At 31.7% G+C, this 12,935-nt stretch overlaps 1 protein-coding gene across 1 annotated transcript in view; it reads right to left on the reverse strand.

Annotated features, from left to right (window-relative positions):
• Positions 1–54: 54 nt before the first annotated feature.
• Positions 55–12,935, reverse strand: part of LOC113384105 (low-density lipoprotein receptor-related protein-like) — a 28,575-nt gene continuing 15,694 nt past the window's right edge. The window contains exons 4-9 of the mRNA XM_026622084.1: positions 7,003–7,298; positions 6,809–6,926; positions 3,586–3,764; positions 2,963–3,228; positions 2,717–2,893; positions 55–284 (exon numbers count right to left, since the gene is read on the reverse strand). Coding sequence (XP_026477869.1) covers positions 104–284; positions 2,717–2,893; positions 2,963–3,228; positions 3,586–3,764; positions 6,809–6,926; positions 7,003–7,298 — 1,217 coding nt within the window. The 3' untranslated portion in view covers positions 55–103. The remainder of the gene's footprint in view (positions 285–2,716; positions 2,894–2,962; positions 3,229–3,585; positions 3,765–6,808; positions 6,927–7,002; positions 7,299–12,935) is intronic.

Genomic DNA, 12,935 nt, shown 5'->3' on the forward strand with positions numbered 1-12,935 from the left:
TTTTAAATAAATGTTAGTTGGTTCAGAGACCACAATTGAAATTGAAACTTAACGATGATATAGTGATGACATATTATCTAATTTATGTATCAAAATGAAATTTCTAGAATTTATCGAAAAATGACTCACGACAAATGGTGCAACGATCCTCATCGCTGTTGTCGCCACAGCCATCGCGACCTGAACATGCTATGGCGGCAGCCCGACATCGCGAATTTCGGCATCTTAAAGGACATACTTCTAGGGCTGACAAGTGACCTCCAGGAGATGGAGCAAATCTGTACCTGGTAAGTAAATAATTTACATATTAATATACAGTAGAATCCGCTTAGTATGACATCGAAGGGACGCCGAAATCTCGTCATACTAACCGGTCGTCATACAAAGCATACTGAAGAAAAACTTTTTAATATGTAAATATGTTACATGTTTCAGTAATTTAAAAGATAAGCCAATACATACATTTTAATTAAAAATAAAAATGACACATATTAAAATTTAATATAAAATAAAATTGACATAGGGTTGGGCGGGGCACAAAGGTTCAATTTGACTTTCAGTAGTGGTATCTGACACTAAAAATCGTGAATACATATATCAACATATATCGGAACTAAAGAAAAACTAGTTGGTATTGGTATTTAGCCTTTAGGCAAGTTACATGAACTTCCCGATATGTGTAAATAATCGACTTAATCAATAACTAGCTGTAAGTGGAATTCTGTCTTAAGGCAATTAAGGCATCGTGCCTTAAGGCAAATTGCTGGAACTTCCCGTACCAAAAATTATTATTTTTTTAAAAACGATTAACATTTTTGAAAAAAATTTACTTTGAAAAAATAAGATTTTTGAGAAACTATAAATTCGACAAAAAATTACTTTTTTTTGAAAAAAAAAATTAATTTTTTTTTTTTGAAAAAAATTTTTTTTTCTTTATTTTGACATATTGTGGAAGATCTGAACTTTTTTTTTAAAGCAATCGTACTGCTTTAACTGCATAGGGACAAAATATAACGCGTAAGCGCCGCGTCGCCGTCTAACGCGTAAACATTGGTACGGAACCCATAGAAATGTAAACCAAAATTATACTTATTGTTAAAATCTCTATAAAATATCTGATAATTTGATGTGCATATGTCTAATGATCATTTTTGACCGCCAAATGGCTCATTTTTGCACTTTTTCCTCCATATCTCCAAAACCGCTAGACCTGCCTTCATGAAAATGTGATCAGTTATTCATCTTGTTAATACAAGTGAAATGTTTTTTGAATTATTCAAATCGGACGCTCCGTTCTCTTAAAAACTGAGTTACCGTTTTCGGCACTTTTTGCCCCGTATCTTTGGAACGGCTAGACCTCGTAAAGATATATAAAAATTTTCATTTTCGATTTTTTTGCGTTACTATAACTTACCCTACGGGAAGTTAATAATCAAATTAATTTATAGAAGTATTCCGAGAAGATTTATTACACATCATTGAAAACTAACGAACACGTTAACTCGGAGTATTTTCTAAAAGCAAATTTTCACAAATCAATAATTTTTATAATTGAACCAGTTTTCGTAGGATGTTAATGGTTTAGTATATGTTCACTAAGACCAAGTAATCTATCGTTATACCAAGAAAACCATCTAATTTTAATTTTAACAAACGTCAAAAAACTACTCATTTTCTCAAACTTTGATGAATTTTTAAAATTAAACTACTTGTCGTGAGGCCGTAATATTTCAGTAAGTTCTATAAGACCATGGTATTCATCGCTAAAGAAAGTTTCATAAAAATCGGCTTAATTTTTTTTTCAACAGTTAATTACAAGAAAACGGCTCGGTAGTTTTTCACCTAAAACTAATCAGTATTATTCCCAACTAATATCTTTCGAACTGTTTTTGATTTTTTAAAATCGATTCGGTAGAATGAGCTTAAATGTGGACGAAAAGTTTAACACTCTATTTCAAATTACAAAGAAACGGCTTGGCAGATCGTCTCACAAAACTGACAAACTATAGTGCTCATTGAGATACATCGAATGCCTTTTAAATTTCTGAAATCGGTTCAGACGTTTTTGAGCAAACGTCGATGAAAAGTCTGATTTTGATAAATGCCAAAAAAAACGATACCAATTTTTGCAAACTTTGACAAATTTTTAAAGCTAAACGACTTGTCGTAGGATCGTAATATTTTAGTATGATCTAGAAGACTATGATATCTACCGTCAAAAAAAATCATAAAAATTGTCGAATTTTTTTTTTTAAATTTCATTACAAGAAAACGGTCCGGCCGATATTTACCAAAAACTAATCAGCATGATTCCCAAGCAATATCTTTCGAACGGTTTTTAAATATTCAGAATCGATTCAGAATTGCGGGCTAAAACGTGGACGAAAAATCGTTGTTCTGCTATTTATAAAGAAACAGCTTGGATGATCGTTGCACAAAACTAAGAAACGCTAGTCCCCTCATTGAGATACATCGAATAGCTTTTAAATTTTTGAAATCGGTCGAACCGTTTTTGAGAAAACGTCGATTTACGACAAAAAATCTGTGCACGCACACACACACACAGACACATACTTTTTTCAAATTTGGTCTCATTCGATTCAGAATGGCTTGAAACGTCGAGAAAACATAAAATTAGCGAATCGGATTTTTTGATGAAAACATCTCCTTCGGGAAGTTAATAAACAAAAGATTATTTATCTTTTTACTATTTTACCTATATTTATAAGTTCCTCGTCGCCCGTTTCGAGCACCTCTAGATAATTGTGCATGCCCATGCCTGCAAATCTGTGGAGCTTCGTCGCTCCCATCCGAACATCCGATCACAGAATTGCAGAATTCGTACTCGGGGAGACATTGACCATCCCCACAAGCAAAAGTGTGAGCTGGACATCTGTACATTATCATAATTTATAAAAGAATCTTTATTGTTACTTCATTGGTAAAATATTGATTCATTTACGTTTGTCCTTTGCCGACACGACAGCCTGCTTCATCCTCTCCATGAGGACACTGCGGTGATCCGTCGCAACGAGCCGATAGTGACACACATCGTCCTGATACTTCGCATCGGAATGATGGTACTGGACATTCAGTGATTTGCTCAATGCTGTCATAAGAACCAGGACGAGATAGACCATCACATCCGAATTCATCGCTCCCGTCAGGGCAGTCTTTCCTACCATCGCATACGAAGAAATAGCTAATGCATCGTCCTACAGTTCGGCACTGAAAAAAGTAGTAAATGAATGAAATTGTAAATTTATATATTGCAAGCAACTGGCTTCCGGAATTCATTATTGCGTCTAAGCAATCCTGCTTATATCAGACTAATTATAATGTTCTAAGAAGAATCCTAGCAATGTTTATAATACGATAGAATCACTCATTATCGAAAGATTCAGAAATGATATGTTAAATGATAACCTCTTAGCTTATAGCAATTATATTAATATCAAAATGTGCGGGATTTTTACTGGAAAATCACTTAAAATCTTTCTTATGGCTCTTGATAGATAGAAGTGAAATTTTACAAAAATCCGAACATAGTTCCAAAAAAAATTTCAGAATTCCTTGAGTGATTACCTGGAATGTAGTGGGTGCGCAACCATTGTATTTGGCTCCACAGTTGGGGCTGGTGGCATTTGGTGCCACAATAGCACAATCGCAAATTCCGAGAATGCAACGTGAATTGGGATCTGCGGCTTTGCACTGCACATCAGACAAGCAAGGCGTTCCTATCGTTGCCGGCTTCTTTGTCGATCCTAATAAACAATAAATTAAAAAATAATTGTAATTGAAGATAAATGACATTACGTTTCAAAGAAAATTACTTGAATTTCCCGTTACTAATAGCAGTTGCTAATATTAAATTAGTAAAAATAAATATATACAAATGTATAATTCTTATAATTTTAAAATGTAATCAATCAAAAACTCTGCAAAAAAACATATATTCTCACTATTTGATACCGATTTTAGGCTTCAAATTATATAATTTGAGTTTATAAATTACCATAATATTAACAGATATCTGTTATTAGTTTGTTTCTGTAGCTTTAAAACGGTTTGACTTTTGTCTCTCAGAAACCAAAAATTCCAGCCTATTGTCAATACGAATCGAAGATTTTTCGCAGGATCCAGCTGATTCTGATATGTATAGATTTATATACCTAAAGTTTCTCAATTTCGTTTTCGATAACTCACCTTGCGGGTTGGTTAGTTCCAAAATTGTTATTACATTAATAATGATAAATGAAATTTAATAATTTGGTTTAATATTGGACAATTAGATTGCTTGGACTAATTGATCTATATTCAGTGGTGCTGTTTCAGTGGTACCAGAACGCGTTTGAGGCTCAGATTTATAATTTAGAAAAACAAACCATTTTTTTCGGTTTTTGATATTTTAATTTGGTTTGAGCACTTGTTTATAATAATACATGTAAAATATCGTCAAAAATAAGATCGAAATATTCAATATTTAAAGAAAAATCTCAATACGTCAGCCAATTCTCGTTATCAGAAATCATCTTTAGTTCCGGAACATGTTTCGGCCGGAACAAAGTTTTGAAGCTTTCCAGCTCAACAACATTGCTTACTAAGTTACTACGTCAATATGTGTTTAGATAATATCATAAGGTTTGAAACCCACTTTTGTAAATATTTTATATCGGCCATAAAACGATAACAAATACGATATCGATAATATTTGATTATAAATTACAACGCTAATTGAACATCCCGCTTAGATATCGACAGTATCAAACTGCTACTAGTAATAGCCGTTAGTTAATGTTTATTGGAACAACATACAAAGACAAACCAGTAAATATCACTTGGAATATATATTGTAAAATCAGTTATGCCGGTTCTTACGATTAGTACATTGCGATGTACATATATCAGATGAGAATAGATTGGGCGCATAAAATCTAACAAACGCGATAAACTTCTAATCGACTTCACTTCAGCGAATTTTTGAACTTTGGTTCTTTTATGGCAATGAATCAAAACGCAAAACACCTTTATGTATACGATTTTTTTCCTTTAACCCTTTCGACTCGGATGCCGCCGCTCCGGCGGCAAAGTGATTTTACCGTTGCGCTCGGATGCCTTACATTTGTTTTTTTTTATTTTTTAAAAATTAATTTACTATTACATTCATTTATTGATTGATTTATTAATTTTATAAATAAATATATAACAAAATTAATTTATTAGCTCATGATCCCCATAATTCTAATAAAGATCTGTGAAGAAATGATTTTTTAAACAATATAGCATGGTTTTGAGTGCAATTTTTTTTAATTTTTAAAATTTTCTATTTGATTATCATAATAACTATATTTAAAAGCAATATAACCACATTTTGAAAAAATCCGATACAAAAAAAATTCCGAGTTGAGAGATAACTATAGCACTATAATATTCCGAGCGCAGCGTACCGACTGGCAGTCCGACTCCCGAGTCGAAAGTGTTAATTTTATTTGAACAGCGATCAGAACTTATGGGTTCTATGAGCTGTTGTGATGAATATCTTACAAACTACGTTTGTTTTATTACAGATGACAACCCGAACAATGTATACGATAAACTTCACTTTGGTTTTTAATTTTGTGTGAAATTTTCGTGTGATATTATCTGTAAGCTCCATTATCCGGTTTTCTGAATTTGGGAAAATTTAAATATGTTATTTAAAGTTGAATCAACAACCCATTGCGGGCCGAAAGGCAATCCCTAGGTCTAATCTGAAACGAAAAAATCTAAAAAAAAAAACAAAATTTATTCGGTAGTCATGCATTATTATGATATTATCGTTAATCTGAATAGTCTTTTACAATATATAAAGTGAAGATTGTGTTTATCAAGATTAATGTTTCGTAGACCGCTCAATTAACAGTTAGAGATGAAGCGATTGATTAATTAAAACTCTGGGAATAATAAAGACGTTAAAACTTTGATTTCATTATCCAGCGGTCTACATGATAATCAATTATGCTAATTAAAGTATCTTTCTGTTATACCGAACATTAATTAAGTCAAACAAATGACTATAAAAATATTATTAGAATGTATTAATACCTACATCGCAGTCATTAATGTTGAATTCAATAAATTTGATATGTTATGTATTTACAAAGCTATGCTTATTAGATATATTTTATACCGCCGATCATTTGTAACAAACATAAAACTAAATTCGCAGAAATTAATTGATATTTTCTTAAGGATTACTGTTGCGGATTAATTGCTAATTATTTTTTAATTGGTGCTTAATCGAAGCAATCATTAACCTCACGCAAACGTTGTAAAACGATGTAATGAGATATTAAATATGTTTATGCATATTCATGTTATGTATTTATGTGCCACTTCAAAGGAAATTGATTTGATAATATATTACTGAATCGGCTAGATTATTATAAGATTCAACGGTTAATATAGTCTGCCACGAAAGAAGCAACAATGATTATTTTGAAGAAACTAAAGGATGAATGAAAATAATAAATCACATGGTTGCCTTTTGAAAAATCCAATTTTTTGATTAAGTGTATTGAAAATATATATTTTAATCATTGGAAAATTGTGAATTAATTTTATGGGAATAAAGGAATTCACTCTATAGCTGAAACATCTCCCAACGTCTTATTTTTAACGTCATCCGTATATGATTACTTAGAATGTATCTATTATTCATTTTGATGCAGCAATGCTCGGGAAGGACTAGCGTATCTTAATTTTGTAACAGAACATTAAATATTTTCGTTAATAACTTGAATACTCTAGTTTATAATTTTATTTTTACCTTTAACTAAAGCGGAAACTGGTAGTCGATTACCATGGGCTCCAGATTGCAATTTGTTAATATTTCCTCCAAACGTATCACGTTTGAAATTAATTTGCAGTATAGGTGAATTTTGTGACTGAAATAAAACAATACATTATATTCCACATAGAACTATTTTAGTACTCTTCCATCAATTTAATGTATCATACTACCTGAGTTCTCGTTGGGTTTCTCTTTGGCAACTCAGCATCTACCCTTCGAATGCTCGGAGACTCACTGCCGTGTCTTCTACCAGAATTGGCAACAGAGGAAGTTTTATTTACTTTGGCCACCTCAATGTGGAAGTTGATTACTTCTTCAGGAAGCGCGCAGGAGTCTCCGACTAGTTTTGTACCATGGGCACACTGGCAACGACCAAAAAGACCAGGAATGAGAAAATCACAACGACTAGAAGCGTCCCACATTCTGCAATGTGCGTGTCCGTAGCAAACGCTACCTGGACGAGCAGCTGAAAAAAATATATGAGGTTATTTTAAAATTTATATGTACACACAATTGAACACAATGGTGCAGTTTTACAGAGTTTGGAATGGACTTGGTTTCGTGAAGTAACAGAAGGACGTAAAACATTTGAAATTTGATTCTGAATTTTACATCTATGAATCAAAGTTATACCAAACGGTTGAAAAATTAAATGGATTAACATGTAAATAAATTTCATTAAATTTTATGCCATAAATTTGAATTATTGTAGTATCGCGTAATTGATTTGATATTTTTAGACAAAAACTAGTTGGTATTGGTATTTAGCCTTGAGGCAAGTTACATGAACTTCCCGATATGTGTAAATAATCGACTTAATCAATAAGAAATAGATTAATTTATGAGTGATTAAAAGTATTTCGAGTGGATTTATTACACATAATTGAAATGAACGAACGAATACGTTAACTCGGAGTATTCCCTTAAAGCAAATTTCCACAAATTAATAATTTTTATAATTGAACCAGTTTTCGTAAGACTTTAATGGTTTAGTATGTTCATTAAGATCAAGTACTCTATCGTTATACCAAGTAAATCGTCTAATTTTCATTTTAGTTAACATCAAAAGACTACTCATTTTCTCAAACTTTGATGAATTTTTAAAATTCAACTACTTATCGTAAGGCCGTAATATTGCAGTAAGTCCTATAAGACTATGATATATATCGCTAAAAAAAGTTCCATAAAAATCGGCTTAAATTTTTTTTTCATGAGTTAATCACAAGAAAACGGCTCGGTAAATTTTCAACTAAAACTAATCAGTATCATTCCCAACTGATATCTTTCGGACAGTTTTTGATTTTTTAAAATCGATTCGGTAGAATGAGCTTAAATGTGGCCGAAAACTTTACCACTTTTTTTAAATTATAAAGAAACGGCTTGGCAGATCGTCGCACGAAACTGATAAATGATAGTCCTCATCGAGATACATAAAATGGCATTTAAATTTCTGAAATCGGTTCAGGCGTTTTTGAGAAAATGTCGATGAAAGGTCTAATTTTGACAAATGCCAAAAAAACGATACCAATTTTTGCAAACTTTGACTAATGTTAAAAGTTAAACTAGTTATCGTAGGACCGTAATATTTTAGTATGATCTAGAAGACTATGGTATCTACCGTCAAAAAAAAATGAAAATAGTGGAAAAATTTTTTTTTAACACTTTATTACAAGAAAACGGCCCGGCCGATCTTCACCAAAAGCTAATCAGCACGATTCCCAACCAATATCTTTCGAACGGTTTTTGAATTTTCAAAATCGATTCAGAATTGCGGGCTAAAACGTGGACGAAAAATTTTTCACTTTTTTGCTATTTATAAAAAAACGTCTCGGCCGATCGTCACTAACAAACGATAGTCCTCATCGAGATACATCGAATGTCTTTCAAATTTTTGGAATCGGTCCATCCGTTTTCGAGAAAACGTCGATTTTCGGCAAAAAATCTGTTCACATACACGCACACACACACACACATACACACATACTTTTTCCAAATTTGGTCTCATTCGATTCAGAATGGCTTGAAACGTCGAGAAAACATTAAATTTAGCGAATCGGATTTTATGATGAAAACATAAACTTCTCCTTCGGGAAGTTAATAATCAAATCAATTTCCATAATCAATTTTAAGTGCATTATTTTTATTTGAGATAATATTGAAATGTTATAACAAAAAACTATGATTTATCTTCACTCCGTATTTAGATTTGTGAAGATGAACAGCTGTTTGACGCAGAGCAACGTGCAATCTGCTTTTTAGAGCTTACAGTTATTCTTAAGTCGTGAAAAAATCTCAAAATGGTATATAGACCACTTTTGTAACTCAGGCCATGTACAAAACGGTTAATAAAAAGATACATTTCAATTCTGTCAAACTGTCGACGCAATTAACATAATAAATATACATATATTAAACGCCCACGTATCCCACACTTGAACTTGAGGATAAAGACGTTTTCGGACGAGTACCAAATCGAATAGGAATTTAGTAAAGTATAGATTAATATATTTTAATCTTTTTTGGATAATCAAATACATTTACCTTTAAACGCCACATGTATGTTTTGCAAATTTATGTAAGCAGTTATAGTCATAAGAGAAACATTGGACATACATTATACAGTAATAGAGTCATAGAATCTTTGATCACCGATTTTTCTCAAATCAATGAGTTAAAATACTCGACTATAAATTTATCATCATAACTAAAAAATCTTTATTGGGAGTTATTGGGTTTTATTTTTGAGTTCGACTGGTACATTTTTTTAATGTGGATTTATTCAATTCTAATTTATTTATTTAATTTTAATTTATCTTGCTGATTTCTCATTGGATCAGAAATCGTATTCGCGTAGAAGAAACCATATACTGCGAATAAACAATTTATCTATATTGCGTGCCTCTTCAAGATGATGACAAAAAAGCGCAATATAAAACCGTAAATTTAAATGTTCCGTTATAATTTAGTCAGATTTCCTAAATTGGCAATTCCTGTCACATAACATCCGTCGAATTGATATGACAGATCGTGTGTGCTTTATTGTTGGAAGTGTTATTTTTTGTTGATTTGATTAATAACTTTTTATTAAAAAAAATCATTATTTATAGTAGCAGTAGTTCTAGGTTAATGAATTTGCAAAATTATACGTGAGATAATATTTGACTACAATTATATGATTTTGTTCTGTAAATGATGTACGATTAAATTTACTGTATCATTGAGATTTTAATTATAAGTAGTAGATTAAAAAGTAGTTATACGTTGAGCTTTGACACTTTTGTGCTTGAAAATTGATTTATCTTCAGATAAATCAGAAGCAATATTTTTTGTTACCAGATTTGATTCATATTAAATAGGGAATATGCAGTTATAACATACATTGATTATCTATCAATGTTAGATATTATTTGATTTTCACTTTCCACTCATACAAGGGATTGAATGTGGAAACTAGAACTATATCTATTTGCAGGGTTCAAAAACTAATATTTATTTATTTAATTATTGAAAACATGTTTATACCTTATTAGCGTCAGGCAAAAGCTTATTAGCATCAATGTACTATAAATTAAAATTGTATTTTTATTTTAAACTAAACTAATATAACTTAGGATCAGAATTTTGAATATATAAGCATATCCGCTTTTTCTCTGAAAACATTTTTGACTAGCAAAGTTACAGCAATGTATTACTACAGGGATTATTTGTAAAAATATTCAAATAAATTATAAAGATTTAATTCTTGCATTTCTGCTATTATCTAATTACAAACATTTGTATATAAATTTACATATAAAATTATTTATATTTTAATAATAATTTGGGATTTCCATGTTTTTCGATAGTATTTTGAATTTAATAAGATTATCTTATCTAGATAAAATTCGGTTATATATAAATAATGTTATCAATTTAATGTTGTTAATTCTTTCTCGATTATAGTATTGTATATAGAAAGACTTCAAAATCTTCTGAAAGGCCTTAAAAATCTCCTGGAAGACCTAAAAATTTTCTGAAAGACTTAAAAATTTTCTGAAAGACTTAAAAATCTTCTGAAAGACTTAAAAATATTCTGAAAGACTTAAAAAGCTTCTGAAAGACTTACAAACCTTCTGAAAGACTTAAAAACCTTCTGATAGACCTAAAAACCTTCTGAAAGACCTGGAAGCCTTCTTGATGACTTAGGAACCTTCCTTCTTCCTTGTGCACAATTCAAAACAATGATTTGTTTATCCTGACCTTCTGGTAGACAGAATAATTTGTTCTTTATAGGAAAGAAGAAACAAGGTATGAACCATACGTCCTGTATTTCATTCATATCTACATAAACGATATCCAAAAACTATGTATATTTTTAAAATTGCCTGCTATTACATATTCTGTTCGCCTATCACCCGGTAAGATCATTTAGTATGACAGAACACGCGCGTCCGAGATCTCTGTGGATTCTTGAGCTCTCGAGTAATCTATCTCGTAGTACGAGACCAGTTTGCACTAATGGGCTTGCATAACTATCGGTGTCGAGGGGTCGACCCTGGCGGTGATCAAGCTGTAAGGCACTCACTTTGAATTATTAATACTGATGCTGGAAGACGAGCAGGTGTATGCTAAATAAACCCATAACAACAAAGAGAAATAGAAATGATTTGAAAAAGAAATTTGAAGAATATCAATCAGTGTAATGGTATTTGGAAGACCCAATATACTTGGAACTGTTCTTTAACCAGCTTGACGAATTATTATTGCTATTGAGTTATCAGATAAGATAACATAATAATAAGAGTAACAATAAATGCGGCACGAGATACTTATACTTCAGTTTATTTTAAGTTTAATAAAGGATGTATATAAAATTATAGGATTTTTACAAATACATCTTACAAAGATCCCGGTTAATGTTGCTTCATTTATCGCTATTTCAGTTCATGGGTCAAATTATGAAAGGAGAACTAGAATTAGCAAAAACAAACCGGTTTAGATGAAGCAAAAATAAAAGAAATAAGTAGTTGAAAAGATAGCCAATGATAATTTAAAGCACTGAGGAAGAAATTAACAAAAGAACAGATAGATTAGTAGTAATTTTGTAAATAAGAAAGACCTTTTATTGATGTTTTTAGATGGCTAGTAAACCTTAGTTCTGTGTTCAACCTCACCCTCAACCTCGGCCTAGCTTGCCTTCAAGCAGTATTCCTCAAATTTCCGGGTATGCATCTTAAATATAATTCTCAAGTGAAAATCCTCAATGCCTCTTGTAGGCATTGCTGCATCACAGTCAAATTAATAGTGATAGCACAGGTATACGTATCTGATATATACGAGTGCATAGCTATACAAAGAAGAATGGTTAACTGCTGGGCAGCCCTTTTGGAAATCTGAACTAGTAAATCAGAAATCGCAGTTTAGAGAGCTTATAGTTCTGATCGCTGTACAAAAAATCAATATGGCTGAATTTATGGGCGAATTTGTTGTTAAATCCTTGTGACGTCACCAGTCACTGGAGGCAGTGTGAGCATTTGGCATGCCAACACTGAGTGCTGGCAGTTTCCTTATAGGGAAGCAAGATTGGATATTATAGATAGTATATCCATATATTGTAACGACAATTGGCATTGTCGTCAAAGGGTTGCACAACCCTCAGTGCTAAAAGTACATACTGTTTCATTCGTGTAGTTAGTTTGTTTAGTTTCCGCAGGTAATTACAGGGTGTTTATAGAAGTCGGGTTAAGGAGTTGGAGTAACCCTTTTGTAATAGGGATGCAATGCTAAGATATAATATTTGGCAGACTTTGGAATTCTCGAGAAAGGGCTCATCAACCCTATTATCCATTACAATATCAACAACTTCTAAAAGGATGCAGACAAGGAAAAGAGCTAACTAAAAAACGGACTAAATGAAACTTGGAACATGTATATGAATTAGTGGTACTAAAATTAAAAACAATTAAAGAAAAATGATTGATTAATTGACTAACTAAACTAAATTGGTGACTGTATTTTTAAATGTAGTAATACAAATCATCATTATTTCTTAATAAGACAACTAAAATTTGCGATCTTTTCAATTGATCCGATCTTTACTTCTGGTTTCTGATCGGGTTCTACT

This window comes from Ctenocephalides felis, unplaced genomic scaffold (assembly GCF_003426905.1).
Source record: "Ctenocephalides felis isolate EL2017-DRISC unplaced genomic scaffold, ASM342690v1 CF-g0.4_SCAFFOLD_00845, whole genome shotgun sequence".
Lineage (NCBI taxonomy): Eukaryota > Metazoa > Arthropoda > Insecta > Siphonaptera > Pulicidae > Ctenocephalides > Ctenocephalides felis.